General features: G+C 35.1%; 1 protein-coding gene and 1 long non-coding RNA gene across 6 annotated transcripts in view; one reads left to right on the top strand and one right to left on the bottom strand.

The window, feature by feature from the left end:
• The window catches only part of LOC141377843 (uncharacterized), a 47,331-nt gene that overhangs the window by 24,614 nt on the left and 6,020 nt on the right, over positions 1-16,697 (bottom strand). For 4 of the 5 annotated variants that reach the window (XR_015509477.1, XR_015509475.1, XR_015509476.1 and 1 more), the window contains one exon: positions 5,659-5,820. This is a non-coding gene — a long non-coding RNA (uncharacterized LOC141377843). Of the gene's footprint in view, positions 1-5,064; positions 5,199-5,658; positions 5,821-16,697 lie in introns of all 5 variants that reach the window. The other variant, XR_015509479.1, reaches the window with a different exon arrangement.
• Positions 3,180-14,547, top strand: aipl1 (AIP like 1 HSP90 co-chaperone). The gene is made up of 6 exons (XM_087284211.1): positions 3,180-3,307; positions 5,615-5,794; positions 8,056-8,244; positions 9,380-9,556; positions 10,754-10,895; positions 12,985-14,547. The coding sequence occupies exons 1-6, from the start codon at positions 3,212-3,214 to the stop codon at positions 13,587-13,589; spliced, it is 1,389 nt and encodes a 462-aa protein (XP_087140337.1). The 5' UTR covers positions 3,180-3,211; the 3' UTR covers positions 13,590-14,547.

Below are 16,697 nucleotides of genomic sequence, written 5' to 3'. Positions count from 1 at the left end.
GCTCTGTTAAAGTGGTTTTTGCATGCCTTGGGTCCTCATAATTCAAAATTCTTAGAAATCATACGTAATATGGGGTCTCTGACATTCAGATTTTGTCACAGGTTTCCTGTCCTGTAAAGGCTGGGTTTAGGAGTATAGTTATGGTAAAGCTATATAAACAAGATGTTTTTAACAGTATAAAATACATTATGTCTGATTTGCTGAGTCCTCATAAACCATGTGTGTGTACTTCTATATATAGTTTGCAAAGACATCAATGTACTAAATGTATTTTATATTGTAAAAATAGCTTCTTATGGCCTCACCCTACCCCTAAACCCAAACTTCAAATTTTGAATGTCAAAAGAACCTCTTAAGTATGATTTTTAATCATTTTGAATGCCCCTGTAAACCATTTTCATAAAGCACAACCCATGTGATTATATGATTGTTCACATAAACAAGTACACACAAACCCACACTCAGCTTAACACAGACAAATCATTCATTTGTCTGTTTCTCCATGTCCTCATCCCTTTATAAATTCAGAATCAAAGCTTAGTTTGATAGTTGCACATGGCGTTTTCCACGTGGCTGCACGACGCAGCATGCGTGGGTGAACTGACGCAGTCTCCATGACTCACTCTGACACCAAACCTCACTTACAGCATCATTAATGACCTTCTGCGTCTGTGGCAGGTGAGCAATCACAAAGCTGCAGAGATCAGACCCACTTACAGCCATCGCACTGTAGTCGCAGGATTCACCATACAGCCATCAAAACATCCACAAATCAACTACATTTTTTTTACAAGCAAGAAATATTAATCTGCTTAGCCCTTCTCCAGAAACACATAAGGTTATTATTAATTCACTTTTATGTTGTTATAATTCACCAGTTCTCTATTGTATCATTATCAATTAGCCAATAAGAATAAAATCAGGACAGAGGATATCACTTGAGGCAAACTTAAAAACCTCAAAATGATGTCATTTTATTTTCTTTCACACGTAAAAAAAAAACAAAAAACAATAACATCTGAATATCAATTTAGCAAAAAAAAAAAATAAAAAAAATCTGCACCAAGTGTGAAAAATCATAAAAATAACCGCTTCAGTTCAACCAACAACACCATAACGCTTTTTTGCTAGATGCAGGCCTGTACCCATGGCAACACTCTGATAATTCAGCTTTTGGAAGTCTTGAGAGCAGAAGATTACAACTTTCATCTATGAGGAGAACTCAGAATAAACATCAAACATCTCTGGAACCAGACGCATACTAATATTTTATACATCATTCAATGATTCATTCATTCATTTTCTTTTCGGCTTAGTCCCTTTATTTATCAGGGGTCGCCACAGCGGAATGAACCGCCAACTTATGTTTTTACACAGCGGATGCCCTTCCAGCCACAATCCAACACTGGGAAACACTCAACTCTCATGGTGAGAACATGCAAACAACACACAAAAATGCCAACTGACCAGCCAGGGCTCAAACCAGCAACCTTCTTGCTGTAAGGCGATCATGCTACCCACTGCGCCACCGTGATGCCCTTATAATTATATGATAATTCAATAAATTAAAACTTACAGTGAAGCTATTTATAAAGTGTTTTATTTATTTATTTGTTTCTTTTTTGCTTTTTGACAGTCATAACTAAATAATTTTAAGCAGCACCCTGAGTTTTAGTTTTTATTGGATTGAATTACATTTCTACATATTATATTTAATTGTAGATATGTGTTTATGTGTTTTTAGAGCAGTTTTAGAGCACCAAATAATATATCATAATGTTTTCTCCCAATTTAAGCCTTAAATTTAGAGCCAAATCAATGTAAGATCTCAAAGTCTAGATTGTGGCCAGCAGAGGGCGATATGCTGTTTTAAATAAATCTAGATCAGAGGTGCCCGAAAGCTGGTAAGCTTTGATTTGCCCCACCATCTCATCTGAGAAGTGAGGGAGAATGATGGGGATGATAAAGAGATTGTCATTTTAAATGTTATGTAACATTTTATTTGTTTGTTTTATTATTAAGCTACAAAACAAGCTAACTGAAAAAATGTCAATTTAAGCGGTTTCAATAAGTCAGATTTAGTTTAAAAAGTACATACTGTCACCTGACGGATAGAGGACAATGCAGAGACTTTGGTGAGCGAATCAAAGCAAAGGCAGACTGTTTAACTAGTGTATTCAGCATTGAACTATACACTGTTATAAATGTGATTATGTTTTTATTGCAATAATATAATATAATATAATATAATATAATATAATTAAATATAATATAATATAATTAATATAATATAATATAATATAATTAAAAAAATTACACAGCATTGAACAATACGATTCAAAGTAATGTTTTCTATTTATTTATAAATATAAGGAAATAAATTAGGAAATTATCCTGTCATTTTTGAACTTGCTGCATGTTCCAAGAATGCTGAAAACTGGTAACCGTTGACTTACTATGAATGTCAATAGCTTCTGGATTCTAACATTCTTCAAAATATCTCTTTTTGTGTTCAATAGAAAAAAAAAACCCATAAAGGTTTGGAACCACTTCAGGGCTAGTAAATGCTTAGTAGATTTGTAGCTTCAGGATTAACTATCCCTTTAAGACATTGAAAATATGTTATACGGCAACATATTGTTTTACCTTACAGTACTATAATACCATCCAAAATGTGTTTTTACACTTTTGATTGCCAAATATAAAAGCTTGATTAGTTTGTCCCGTGAAATCAATCTGTTTACCAATATCTAATAGAGGCTCCGATATTGGCCGGTACACAATGTTCAGACATGGCTTGTAAAAACCATAATTGCGTGTAATTTTGTGTCTCTCTTCCGTAATCCAGGACAGTCTAACTAAATGCCATAAATAAGATGAGCTGTTTCACGCGTTTGTCTCAGCAGGGGCTCGGCACCAGCAGCATTGCGATCCAGCTGTCCAACACATGTGTGTGAATGGGGTCGTCGAGTCCATTTCCTGACTTTATATCACATACTTTTCTTCGGCATTCCTGCGGGCCACCATGTTGGAGTGAGCAGAAGGTTCTAGGAGAGGGATGTAGAGCAAAAATGCTGAGGAAAGCCCTTCTGTGGATGAGAAGGTGGGGCTGTTGGGCCTAATCTTGTTATCCCAGCCTTCTTAATCCAGATCCAGTCAGTCTTTACACCTCTGCTGTCACACAAAAACAGACAAACACACTGCAGACATCATGGAGGACAGCATGATTCTGGATGTTGAGGGGATCAAGAAGACTATCCTGTATGGGGGAACTGGTGCAAAGCCCAAATTTGTGACTGGAACTAAGGTACAGCCTGATTTAGAGGTCAAAGACAAGTACTGTTTTGGTGTCCGCATCAAATTACATCTAAGAAAATAGTTTCATAATTAATGGAGGAAAAACACACTATAAAAATGCTTGGTTGTTTTAAACAAAATTTGAGTCAAAACAACCCAGCTGTTTTTGTTTGAATAGATCTACTATATTGTTTCAAATAACATTAGTGAGATCAAAAATCTAAATTTGAGTGAAACAATGTCATTCATTGGAATATATTTATGTAAAATTAAAACAATATACTTTTTTGACCCCTGCTATTTAATATATTTATAATATTAATATTCATTATATTTATAATATTATATTTATAATAATATAAGTGATCAAATACATTGTTTAAAAATAAGATGAACACATTGCTGACAAAAGGGCAAAACAAAGGGGTTTGACAAAGAATAAACATTTCAAACGACAATTAATTTGTATTTTCATTTGGTCTAAGTATGATCCTTAAACAAAGTAATTTAATAAATTCAGGGACCAAGCCCAAGAATAGTGAGTGAGTATTATTGTTGTAAAATATTTTTTGGTTTAAATTAATTAATTAATTTATTTATTTATTTGTCATTACTGTATTGGAGTTGTGTATACACCTTATACATACACTTGCTGTGCATTTGTGTGACGCTTGAGGACTTTAATATTTGCATTGCAGACAGTTAGCTACAGTATGTGTCTCTTCTGTTAAAGCCACAAAAGGGAAATTAGTGTTGGGGATGTTTGTAGATTTGTTGTTGCTGTTGTTGACTGCTTGTTCATTTTGTTTGTGTGTGTGTGTGTGTGTGTGTGTGTGTATATATATAAATATATATATATATATATATATATATATATATATATATATATATATATATATATATATATGTTTTTTTTTTTTTTCGTTTTTTTTTAGTCTTTGTATTTGGAACAGTAGAAAGGTCAAAAATGGGTCTAAATGTGTCTGAGGATCATATACTTTTTTCCATCATATAATTAATTGGTTGCCTCTATGCGATTATACAGCCTGTTTTGAAGAAGTAGACACTTTTTTGATTAATTAAACAACATAATATGCAGTTTTAAACATGTTTTAACAAGTTTAAAGTGAAAACCAAGTGGTCTGAGGGAGTTTTTAAAACTTATCATTCTGCATTGCAGGAAACAGCTTTCTCAGGCCAAAAACAAAAAGTAACAAACTGTTTAAAACTATGAAAATCATAATTCTTTCTGATTTAATGTCATACATTTCCAATATCACACGAGCAGCAGTGCGATGTGGCAGTATATCGGCACTTTTGGTAGGTGTACGATAAGTGTCGTGCCTTAGTGTCCCACCACTGACGATATACAGCCACATAGCATTGTTTTGAGTGTGATATTGCGTTTATACAACAGTTTGACAGCACAATCGTGTGTATAAAAAAGAAAATAAAACATAGATTCTCAAAACCGTTTTGTATGAGGAACTACTTTCTTCCGCCATTCCTTCACTTTAAGCTGACATCAGAACAGCAGAAACAATTGCTCAAAACACATCATTTTAGAGCTTTAGTATTTAAATGATTCCCTAGCGTAATGTCTCACATTTTAAGATTATAAGGCTGAACGGCATGAAATGCCATCCCAGTCAACAGAGATATCTCCCAGTATTTCTCTGCTGCAATCGGGAGATCACAATATTACTATGGTATAAATACAGCACTACAACATACAAAAGAGAGAGATCAACTTAGAAAATAATTTACCTGTTTAATAATGATTTGATCAGTTGTAGTTTGAAATTATATTGTTTTTCCTCTTAGGGCTTATTATGTGGTCTCTGTCACCCTCTTGTGGATGAACATCATCAACAGTCTGCTCAAAGACAGGCTACTGGCTGCTGCAAAAATGATAAATATTTAAAATAGGCACTATCCTTATAAATAAACTGCATAGTTTCAATCTAAACAACTACATTCACTGATAAAAAGCCTCAATAGTACATTATGTTGTCCAACAGCAGCAATATTTATCAAACTGTAAAGGGTCCTCTGCTTGTCACTGTATGTGGGCGGAGTAATACACAAGGGTGAAGGGTTAAGAGGCTGGATGAGTCCTGTTCCTCTGGCAGAATATTTCATGGCTGTCAGCCACTCAGATTCAAGAACCAGACAGAACTGTTGTATAAAGGGTTATATATAACACCTTGCGATGTAAATAAAGGATTTCATTAATGACTGATGATTGAAAAAAAATTGTGAAAAAAAAAACAGCTGATTTAAAACGATCCAAATATGTCTCTCTTGTTTCTTACAGGTGACGTTTCATTTCCGCACACAGCTCTGCAATGATGAACGTACCGTGATTGATGATAGTAAAAAGGCTGGGATGCCCATGGAAATGGTGATCGGGAACATGTTTAAGCTGGATGTGTGGGAGACGCTGCTCATGTCAATGCATATCGGAGAGGTGGCTGAGTTCTGGTGTGATGTCATCGTAAGTACACCATCCTCCATGATGTCCTGGAGAGGGTAAATAAATAAATGAAAAAAGTCTATGTAAAACAACAATCATAATGCACTGTTTAAAATAAATATTGTATGTTAATTGTTAAATATAATGTTTTCTACTTTTGATTTTGTACAATTATTTAACAACAATAACAACACGTCCTGAAAATGCTCTAGACAGCACTATATACTATTTACACAGCCATTTCAAGACTACAATAAAGTTAGACATCACTGCATTTAAAGGTATCTGAGTACAAGAAACTGAATATGTATGTTTCGCATTTTTACTGCATTTGCTCTTTACAATTCTGATTTATTCACAGCATTGTGCAAAAGAATAAATACAATCTTATTTACAGCAAAGAAGACATTTTTAGGAATTTTTTTTTTTATAAAATTTGCTTGACAGATTTTGACAACTATTCAACATTTGTGTATGCAATGACTCAAATAATAAACTGAGGACTATTATTTTTGTATGGAATGACTATTCAGCATTCACAAGTCTAGTTAATTTTGACTGACATGACATAAGGAAATGATAATGTTATGATTACAGCAGAGAGTTTTATGAAAGCAATTGATGCATGTCCAAAAGAATTTGCAATTTGTTGGAAGGAATGAGAAACTGCTACTATGATATGCAAAAAATAATAAATGTTTTGAGAAAGGCATTAACTGTTGTGCAAATGTAAATAGTGTGAGAAATGCACCAAGCAACTGAGAAAAACTGTAATATTTCCTGTAATTATGAATGTTAAATCAGGTAGACAGGTAGACAGACAGACAGACAGACAGACAGACAGACAGACAGACAGACAGACATAGAACAACTGATAGATAGATAGATAGATAGATAGATAGATAGATAGATAGATAGATAGATAGATAGATAGATAGATAGATAGATAGATAGATAGATAGATAGATAGACATAGAATGATATCGACAGACAGACAGACAGACAGACAGACAGACAGACAGACAGACAGACAGACAGACATAGAACAACTGATAGATAGATAGATAGATAGATAGATAGATAGATAGATAGATAGATAGATAGATAGATAGATAGATAGATAGATAGATAGATAGATAGACAGACACACAGACAGACAGACACACAGACAGACAGACAGACAGACAGACAGACAGACAGACAGACAGACAGACAGACAGACAGACAGACAGACAGATAGACAGATAGATAGATAGATAGATAGATAGATAGATAGATAGATAGATAGATAGATAGATAGATAGATAGATAGATAGACAGACACACAGACAGACAGACAGACAGACAGACAGACAGATAGACAGATAGACAGATAGACAGATAGATAGATAGATAGATAGATAGATAGATAGATAGATAGATAGATAGATAGATAGATAGATAGATAAATAGATAAATAGACATAGAATGATATCGACAGACAGACAGACAGACAGACAGACAGACAGACAGACAGACAGACAGACAGACAGACAGATAGATAGATAGATAGATAGATAAATAGACATAGAATGTTATCGAAAGAAAGACAAACAGATAGAAAGACCCTATTTCTCCACTTTGATTAAGGCTCTGGAAAGGATAAGTGAGGCCTTTATTGGAAAATATTTTAGACATTAAAACATCAAGTAATAAACAAACAGCCACTTTCTAAAACCATTAAATACCATATGAAACAACTTGGAACATTTTTGTGTTATTTAACAAATACCGGGACACTCGTTACGAAACTCCCTCATAACAGTGTTTATGTAATTAAAGCTGAAGTAACCGAGTAACCCTTTACACAGTAAACGCTTTCAGATGAGACCTGGTGACTGACATTTCAGTCACTGACCTTTATGATTCGCTATAGTCACACACAGTTGTGGAACACACACTGGAGTGTGTTGTACGCTATAGCACAACAGAAAGCTTAAATCCTTACAAAACAGGATTAATCCGAGTCTGTTCCACATGCTAAAATCAACATTTACAGCTTCCACCCCTGCTCCAACACCTGAGATAGATTACTGAACAGCCTCGAACATTATGGGAATGCCAAGACTGTTAATACACACACAGTCATGGACACATCAGATACAAAAAAAAAAAAAAAAGGCATGCACTTGAAACATTTGTACTTAATCAAATATAGAACATATTTACTCTAAAAACAATGACTTATTTTACAGTTTAGAAGTTTGCTTCAGTGTTTTGTGTACTGTATTTTTGTTTTAAAGCACACTGGGCTGTATCCAATAGTAGCCAAGAGTCTGCGACGTATCGCAGTGGGGAAAGATCCAGTGGACTGGCACATTCACACCTGCGGCATGGCCAATATGTTCGCCTACCACAGCCTGGGCTATGATGATCTGGACGAGCTCCAGAAGGAACCACAGCCGCTGTACTTTGTCATGGAGCTTCTCAAGGTCTGAATTCAACATCACTTTCTAGCTCATTGAGAAAAATTACAATTTGGTTCTCAAAAGTACACATTCTTTATGATACACTGTAAAAAAATAAAATGCACGTAATTCATTCATGTTGTCCAAACACAAATTGATCAAGTTAACTTAACACTTTTAACAAATTTATGAAGATTGAACATAAAAAATAAAGTTGTCCCAATGAAATCTCAAGAATTGTATTGTTTCTGCTCATTCTGATAAAGTAGTTTGTACAAGTAAAAAAAAAAAAAAAAAAAAAAAAAAAAAATATATATATATATATATATATATATATATATATATATATATATATATATATATATATATTTATTCATTTATTAATTTTTTTTTTTTTTTTTTTGAGTGTAGGTTTGCATAAATGTCAAGATTGGTCATACTCGGTTATACTCAGATCATCATGGATTGCACAGTGGTTTACACACTGCTGAATATGCTGTTCTGTCTATTTATTCTGTCTAAACCACTGGAAAGCAGAAGGTGGAAGCTGCAAAAATCTTATAGTTAAAGATTTTGTAAGCACAAAATGTGAATATTTTATTAGATGGTAAAACATACGTATGAGTAGTATTAATGAACATATTATACTAATTTGTAACTTGTTTGACTGTTAATGATAAGAACAAACATGAATATCTGCAAAAGATGTGTGAGTTTGGTTCTGTGGTATTGTTTACATTCTGTGCCTCCAATATGGATGACTGGTGCAAACACTTACATACAAAATACAAATTTTGTACAAATACAAATACATACAAGAGTTTTCCACATCTATGTAGCCAACACTGCTTTAGCTTGCAGATTTTCAGTATTTTTGAAATTATTGTTTCCGGACTGCTCAATAATTTATTAACTTAATCGCCAAATATGCATCATGTGTGATTAATTGTGTATCAACAATACGATTTTTGCTGAAATGTGTCCTTAAATTGATCTGTGCATTTGGCGCTTGGTGCAGGTCATGGAACAACCACTAGGTGGAGCTATGGGATTATTTTCAAAACTGTTATTACAAGTCTAATACAAGAAGATGCCTATCATGCTTACTGGACATATAACATTTTAATGAAGTTTAATACCAGATTAATCATGGATCCAGGTACAGCAGCCCAGTGAGTATGACAGAGAGTCGTGGGCTCTGAATGACGAGGAGAGACTGAAAGCGGTACCTGTCCTCCATGGTCAAGGAAACAAGCTCTTCAAACAAGGACGATATGAGGACGCCACACTCAAGTATAAAGAAGCCATTATATGCATCAAGAATGTACAGTCAAAAGTAAGAATACATCTCTAAAACACGCTTGGTAGCTTAAAAATGACTACATAACGAGACAAAATACAGTTTTTACAATTACTAGAATCTATTACATAGCACATAGGCCTGTGCAGGCTAAACTGGGGATTATTTTCCCTTTTTTTTGCACAGAATACATTCAATGACTACTTTGTGACTAAGTTTTACTAAAGAAAATATTGTGTAATGCATATCTTTGAGTCATAAGTAACAAAGGTGTATTGGGTTGGTGGTATGGAAGATATAGAGTTGTACTATGTTTTAAATGAAAAAACAATTGAATTGCCAAGCAGCAAGTTGTTAGGTTAATTTGTCTGCAGATTTTAGAAAAAGCTGAAAAATTGAAAAATACACTCACAGGCCACTTTATTAGGTACACCTTACTAGTACCAGGTTGGACCCACTTTTGGCATCAGAGCTACTTGAATCCTTCATGGTATAGATTCAACAAGGTACTGGGAAAATCCTCAGAGATTTTAGTCCATATTGACATGATAGCATCATGTAGTTGCTGCAGATTTGTCGGTTGCACGTCCATGAATACCTCTACTGTAACGAGTGGTTATTTGAGTTACTGTTGTCTTTCTATCAGCTGAAACCAGTCTGGCCATTCTCCTCTGACCCCAGGCATCAACAAGGCATTTGCCAGAACTGCCACTTACTGGATATTTTTTTCTTTTTCGGACCATTCTCTGCAAACCCTAGAGATGGTTGTGCGTAAAAACATCCCAGTAGATCAGCAGTTTCTGAAATACTCAGACCAGACCGTCTGACACCAACATCCATGCCACATTCAAAGTCACTTAAATCACCTTTTTTCCCCATTTTGAAGCTCGGTTTGAACTACAGCAGATCGTCTTGACCATGTCTACATGCCTAAATGCTTAGAGCTGCTGCCATGTGAGTGGCTGATTTAAAATGTGCAATATAAAGCACTTAGATAGGTGTACCTAGTAAAGTGGCTGGTGATTGTATCCTACACTGAAAAAAAATCATTCGTTTTACAAATTTTTTTTAAATGGTGGCAAACAATTAATATGAGCTGAATTTAAACTAACAAATGAACATTAATCATTTTGATTTGTTTAAATTCATCCCATATAAATTGCTTGCAACAAATATGTAATTTTTGTTTAGTGTAGAAATTGTAAATGCTAGATATCTCAATGAATTCTTCAGGAAAAGGCATGGGAAGCGCCCTGGCTAAAACTGGAGAAAATGGCCAACACGCTCACTTTAAATTACTGTCAGTGTTTGCTGCGCATGGAGGAGTACTATGAGGTCATCGAACACACAAGTGACATCATCAACCAGCACCCTGGTAAGCAGTCCAAACTGAACTCTTTTTATGCACATGTCTAGATACTTTTAGCGTGCATGGAGAAAGAGGTTTGACACATGCACACTAGAAATAAATAGCCTTTTACCTCCAAAAGTTATGAGTAGGGCCAGATGGAATCTGCAAAGATTTTTTACTATTTCTGCACAGAATTGTATCAAAAATATGCGGATTAATGCGGAATTATTTTGGGAGTATTATAACTAAAACCTTAACAAATAATAAGTAATACATTTTCAAACTTGTATTTAATGTTTAAAATGCAAATCCACATTGATCAACTTTATTTGGTAAACAAAGTCCTCTATATAATATCTCTACTAAAAGACAGAAAATTAGACTTTACAAACTTTATTGTGCATTAATCATTAATAGTCAATAATAGTCCTGAAATTAATTTAAAAACTGAATAAATATAAATTTACACACATTTACACAAGTAAATAAAAAGAATCAATGATGGACGAAAGATCTGCAGAATTCTGTGCACGCAGATTCCGTGTGGGCTTAGTTATGAGTCATAAAAATTTGTTGGCTTTTCTTAATCCCTTTGTGCATACACTCGTCAGTGAGAGTGTCTAAATTTGCATTTAAAGTAATTTGTTGTACTTTCTATTTTTCTATTTGACATTGAAACTATTGAATTTGTGCCCTATTTACTGTAAGTTGTCTACACGGTGCAGTGGTGTAAAGTAACAAATTTAATACTCAAATGACTGTAATTGAGTTTTTTTTTTCAGGAATTGTACCTTGCTAATTAGTTCATTTTAAAATATCTGTACTTTTTATTTAACATGATGCAATTTGCAACCTTTTTAATTAAGTGACTATAATTTGTATAAATCGCACTGTCTCATTCGTAAAATTTGCTTATCACCCAATGACAGTTGGATTTAGAGGTGGGGTTGGGTGCCACGCCTCCTTTTTAAAATCATACATTTTTGTACGACTAAACTCTAAGAATTCATATGAATTAGCCACTAAGCTAACAAAACATTAAACAGTCATGTTTCCTCATGAGATAATCCGTCCCATAATTCAAGTTAAATCAAATCGCTTATAGAAAAATCGCATCAGAAAGATCAACTTCAAGACACAGACACTATAAATGCTGGAAAACTGTAAAGTGTGGAAGCGTTACGAGTGCCCAGGAACACCCAACAAATTTACACACAACTGAGGGACGGGTGCATACTGTATAATGACTGAAATCGGCAAACAACCTTAAACAATAACTGACCGCACTACAGAATGTTACGTTTACAAATACATTCAGAAATTGCATGTATTCTATCAATGCTGCACAAGCTTGGTTTGTGGCACCAACTGATGGACACTCATAGCTTGTTAGTCAGCGTTCAAAGTACATAATGTGTTAAGATACAGTATTGTCACAGCTACGTTTTTGCCGATTTCTTTTTAGATTTTTAGGATACACAGATTTGGCTCAACATATAAATGCAAGAACCTGCTTTCTGTCAGCTCATTATAGGTGCATACATTAATGTAATGTGTTCTCACAATAAATTGATCTCCCATTTTAAATTTATAGTCTATAGGTGGCAAATTATTTACAGTTAGAAACACCCTTAAAAGAAAATATCACAGATGTAAGCTACATTTTTAATGTGCAGTGCTTAAGGTGGAATCATTTTCACAGCGTAATACTCGATACTTTTGAGTACTTTTAGAAGGGCGACGTTTTACTCATCCTTTGGCTAATTTTTAGATAAGATGCTTTTACTCTACTTGCACTACATTTTTAGGCAAGTAATGGTACTTTTACTTATGTGTTTTCACCACTGATAAGGTGTCAACATTGGCTATATATTTTTATAGGCAGAAAAGAAAAAATCAGATGGAAGAATGGCAGAAAACAATTACTGAACATTACAAAATAAATAAATAAACACCAATACTGACAAGTATTCAATTGTAAACAAGTACTAAAACATTTATACAGTAGTGATGTTAACATTTGGAGAGAAAAAGTATTGACACTGTGTTGGGTGTCTACTTCACCATTTATAATTTCTTGCCAGTAGCTAAAAGCCTTATCTGTGTTTTATAGGGACAATGAAAGCCTTCTATATGCGTGGCAAAGCACACATGGAGGTTTGGGATGAAACCGAAGCCAGAAATGATTTCATGCGGGTGTTGGATCTGGACCCAGGTATGAAAAAGACCATCAAGAAAGAGCTTGCAGTTCTCAAAATGAGAATGGAGGTAAAAAATGAGGAGGACAGGCTGAAGTACAAGGGCATGTTTGCAAAAATGGCGAGCGAGCAGGACTCCCTAGAGCTGGAGAATCCAGACCAAGAGATCCCCGAGCAAACATGTCAAGTACAAGACATGGAAAATCCAGAGGAAGCACCTGCTGAAGAACGAGCAAACTCAATGCAAAAAACTGCAGAGATGACTTTAGCATCAGATCCAGAACAAACAACTACTGCCCAATCAAGCTCTGATAATGTGATCCCAGAACAACCAACGACTCAAGATCTGACTGCAGAGCAAACTACCATAGAAGAAACTGCTCCAGAACAGTTCGACACAAATCACACATTTGTGGTGCAATCAGATTCTAAGGAAGCATCACCAAGTCCAGAGCCAATGTGTCTAGAACAAGAAGCCCAAGATACCGAGTCCTCAGATCATATGACTCCAGGAAACTGACCCGCCAGTCAATGAGTCTTAAGCGTAACAGATTTTTCAAGAGTGATGCAATAATGAAGGTGTTAATGTTCAAAATGTAACAAATATACACACTTTATACTGTTATGCATACTGTTATTTATTAGTAGCAATTATAAATATTTCTTCACTTCCTTTTTTTAGCACAGATTTTTCACTGGTAGAATGCGAAATATTTTAATACGCCTCACAGCAAGAAGGTCGCTGATTCGAGTCCCAGCTGGACCAGTTGGCATTTCTGTGTGGAGTTTGCATGTTCTCCCTGTGTTTGTGTGGGTTTATTTAATGTGCTTCAATTTCCCCCACAGTCCAAAGACTTATAGATTAATTAGATGAACTAAACTGGCCGTATTGTATGAGTGTGTGTATGACTGTAAGAGTGTATGGGTTGTTTCCCAATGCTGGGTTACGGCTGAAAGGGCATTCGCTGCGCAAAATATATGCTGGAATAGTTGGTGGTTCATTCTGCTGTGGTGACCTCTGATAAATAAGGGACTAAGCCGAAGGAAAATTATCACAATTTTGTAATATTTTAAACCTTTAGCCAAAATAAACTCTGAAGCTCGGTTTTGTTAAAGAAATGGCACAAAAGCAACACTTAAAGGGATAAAATGATAAAAAGTCAACTCAACAAATATTTATGTTGCTTTAACTTATTTTAACAAGCTAATTAAGCTCCAGTTCTTTGTTACACTATCTTTAACTTCATATTTCTAGTCAGTTTGATTGATGTCAAACAGTTGAGATGACTCAAAGTTAATTTAACTCAACTCAAAAAGTTCAGTCAGCAAGATTAGTTTTTTACAGTGTATTGATCCTGTAGCATCCAATGGAAGTCTGTAAGGCGCTTTTCTTCTGCTTTTGCTGTTTATATTGTGAGACTGAATGTACCGTAGTGACTGTAGTTTTGTTAATCAGCCAATAAAAAAGCACTGACTCATCTGCTGTCCTGGTGGCTTATAATTCATTAGCATGTTGTTTCAAAACTCTATGATAACTCCTTACATGTCCCAGTATTTATTCACTGGCATAGCAAACAGTCTAGTAATTCATATATTCAATATTATGTTATATAATATGAATAATTAATCTTGTTTAAGCCATTCAAATATTTAACCGACTATTCAAATGTATTTAATTAATAGAGCTCTCCTTGATATCTTGATTCTCAACCATTACTGTAATATTGCTATTGCACGGAAAACTAATAAATGATGCCTTATTCTGCAGAAATAGCTGACACAACATAATATTACACTGGCTTTCAAATACATCAGGTTGTTTTTTGTTCAAAAAAACCTTTACGTACCCTTTGGGCTAAGCAGTGGGGTTTATCACGGTGCTCAAAATATGCTAAGGCTTCTTTTTCTACACTGCTCAACCCTAAATGCCATGTTTAACCTTGGGTTTTTCCACACAGTCCAGTGTGGTGAACTACAGTATGTGGTTGCCAACAGCCACAGGAAAGGCAACGCTACCATCCTACTGAAAGAAAAATGATTAATCTCTTTGGGATGGGGGAGACTTAGTACAAAATTTCTCAAGAGCACTTTTTGAAGGTGACACAACCATTTCATGTAAGACTGTACTTTTAAGTTACTGGTGTGAAGCGACGCAGTGGCCTGACGTATGTAGTGCTGTCGCCTCACAGCAAAAAGGTCAATGGTTGGAGCATCGGCTGGGTCAGTTGGCGTTTATGTTTGCATGTTCTCCCTGCGTTCACGTGGTTTTCCTCCGGGTGCTCCATTTTCCCCACAGTCCAAAGACATGTGGTACAGGTAAATTGGATAAGTTAAATTGTCCGTGGTGTATGAGTGTGTGTGAATGTTTCCTAGAGATGGGTTGCAGCTGGAAGGGCATCCACTGCGTAAAAACCTGCTGGATAAGTTGGTGGTTCATTCCGCTGTGGTGACCCCAGATTAATAAAGGGACTAAGCCGACAAGAAAATGAATGAATTAAGTTACTGTTATGATTACACAACAACACATCAAATCTTGAGTAATCTTGACTACACTCTCAGAAATAAAGGTACAGGAGCTGTCACTGGGCGGTACCTTTTCAAAAGATACGTTTATACCCAAACAGTTCACAGTCGTACCTTAAATGTGCATATTAAAAGCACAAAAACCCAGAGCCAATGTGTTCAGAACAAGAAGAACAAGACACTGAATACTCAGATCAAATGACTCCAGGAAACTCACCGACAATCAATGAATCTTAAGCATTACAGATTTTTTCAAGAGTGATGCAATAATAAACTATATTATATAATGAACTATACTGTTATGCATACTTAAATTTCAGGGCAACCACTGTTTGAAACATATGATGGATAAGTTGGCGGTTCATTCGCTATGGCGAACTCTGGTGAATAAAGGGACTAAGGCGAAGTAAAATAAATGAATGAATGAATATGAAAGTTAATACCATATTTGTCTGTGTGGAGTGTGCGTGTTCTCCCTGCATTCGCGTGGGTTTCCTCTGGGTGCTCCGGTTTCCCCCACAAGTCCGAAGACATGCGGTACAGCCGAATTGGGTATATGCTAAAATTGCCCATAGTGTATGACTTAGTGAGAGTGTATGGGTGTTTCCCAGTGATGGGTTGCAATCGCTGCGTAAAACATATGCTGGATAAGTTGGCAGTTCATTCCGCTGTGGCTACCCCAGATTAATAAAGGGACTAAGCCGAAAAGAAAATGAATTAATGAATAAATACCATATTTGTGGTACCAATAATACCAAATTGACATGTGATATTCGACTTGGACATCCATTCTTAATCTCTGTGCTGAATGATGTACATTCATTGTTCACATTACTTCTGTATAAATACGTCTACATTTGCAAAAATCAATTTTACAAAATAAAAATAAAAAACATTTTACATTACATTTTACAACTGTTTTACTACTATTATATATAATACTATTATATATTTTTATTTAGTATTAGGAATGTCTATTTATAACAAAATGCAAGTTACATGCTGAATTTGTCCAGTCAATGACACCGACACCACAAATACGCAGATAAGTATGGTAATGACATCATGGTTTAGGACCAGTTTTAACTAACCCCACCTATAGAAG

This window comes from Danio rerio, chromosome 15 (assembly GCF_052040795.2).
Source record: "Danio rerio strain M-AB ecotype USA chromosome 15, GRCz13ab, whole genome shotgun sequence".
NCBI lineage: Eukaryota > Metazoa > Chordata > Actinopteri > Cypriniformes > Danionidae > Danio > Danio rerio.
The sequence above is the reverse complement of the archived record's forward strand: the minus strand, read 5'-3'. Positions and strand labels throughout refer to the sequence as shown.

Coding starts and splice junctions, on each gene's coding strand:
- aipl1 (XM_087284211.1), top strand. CDS start 3,212: ATGGAGGACAGCATGATTCTGGATGTTGAGGGGATCAAGAAGACTATC. Junction 3,308..5,614: donor AATTTGTGACTGGAACTAAG/GTACAGCCTGAT, acceptor TGTTTCTTACAG/GTGACGTTTCATTTCCGCAC. Junction 8,245..9,379: donor TTGTCATGGAGCTTCTCAAG/GTCTGAATTCAA, acceptor TCATGGATCCAG/GTACAGCAGCCCAGTGAGTA.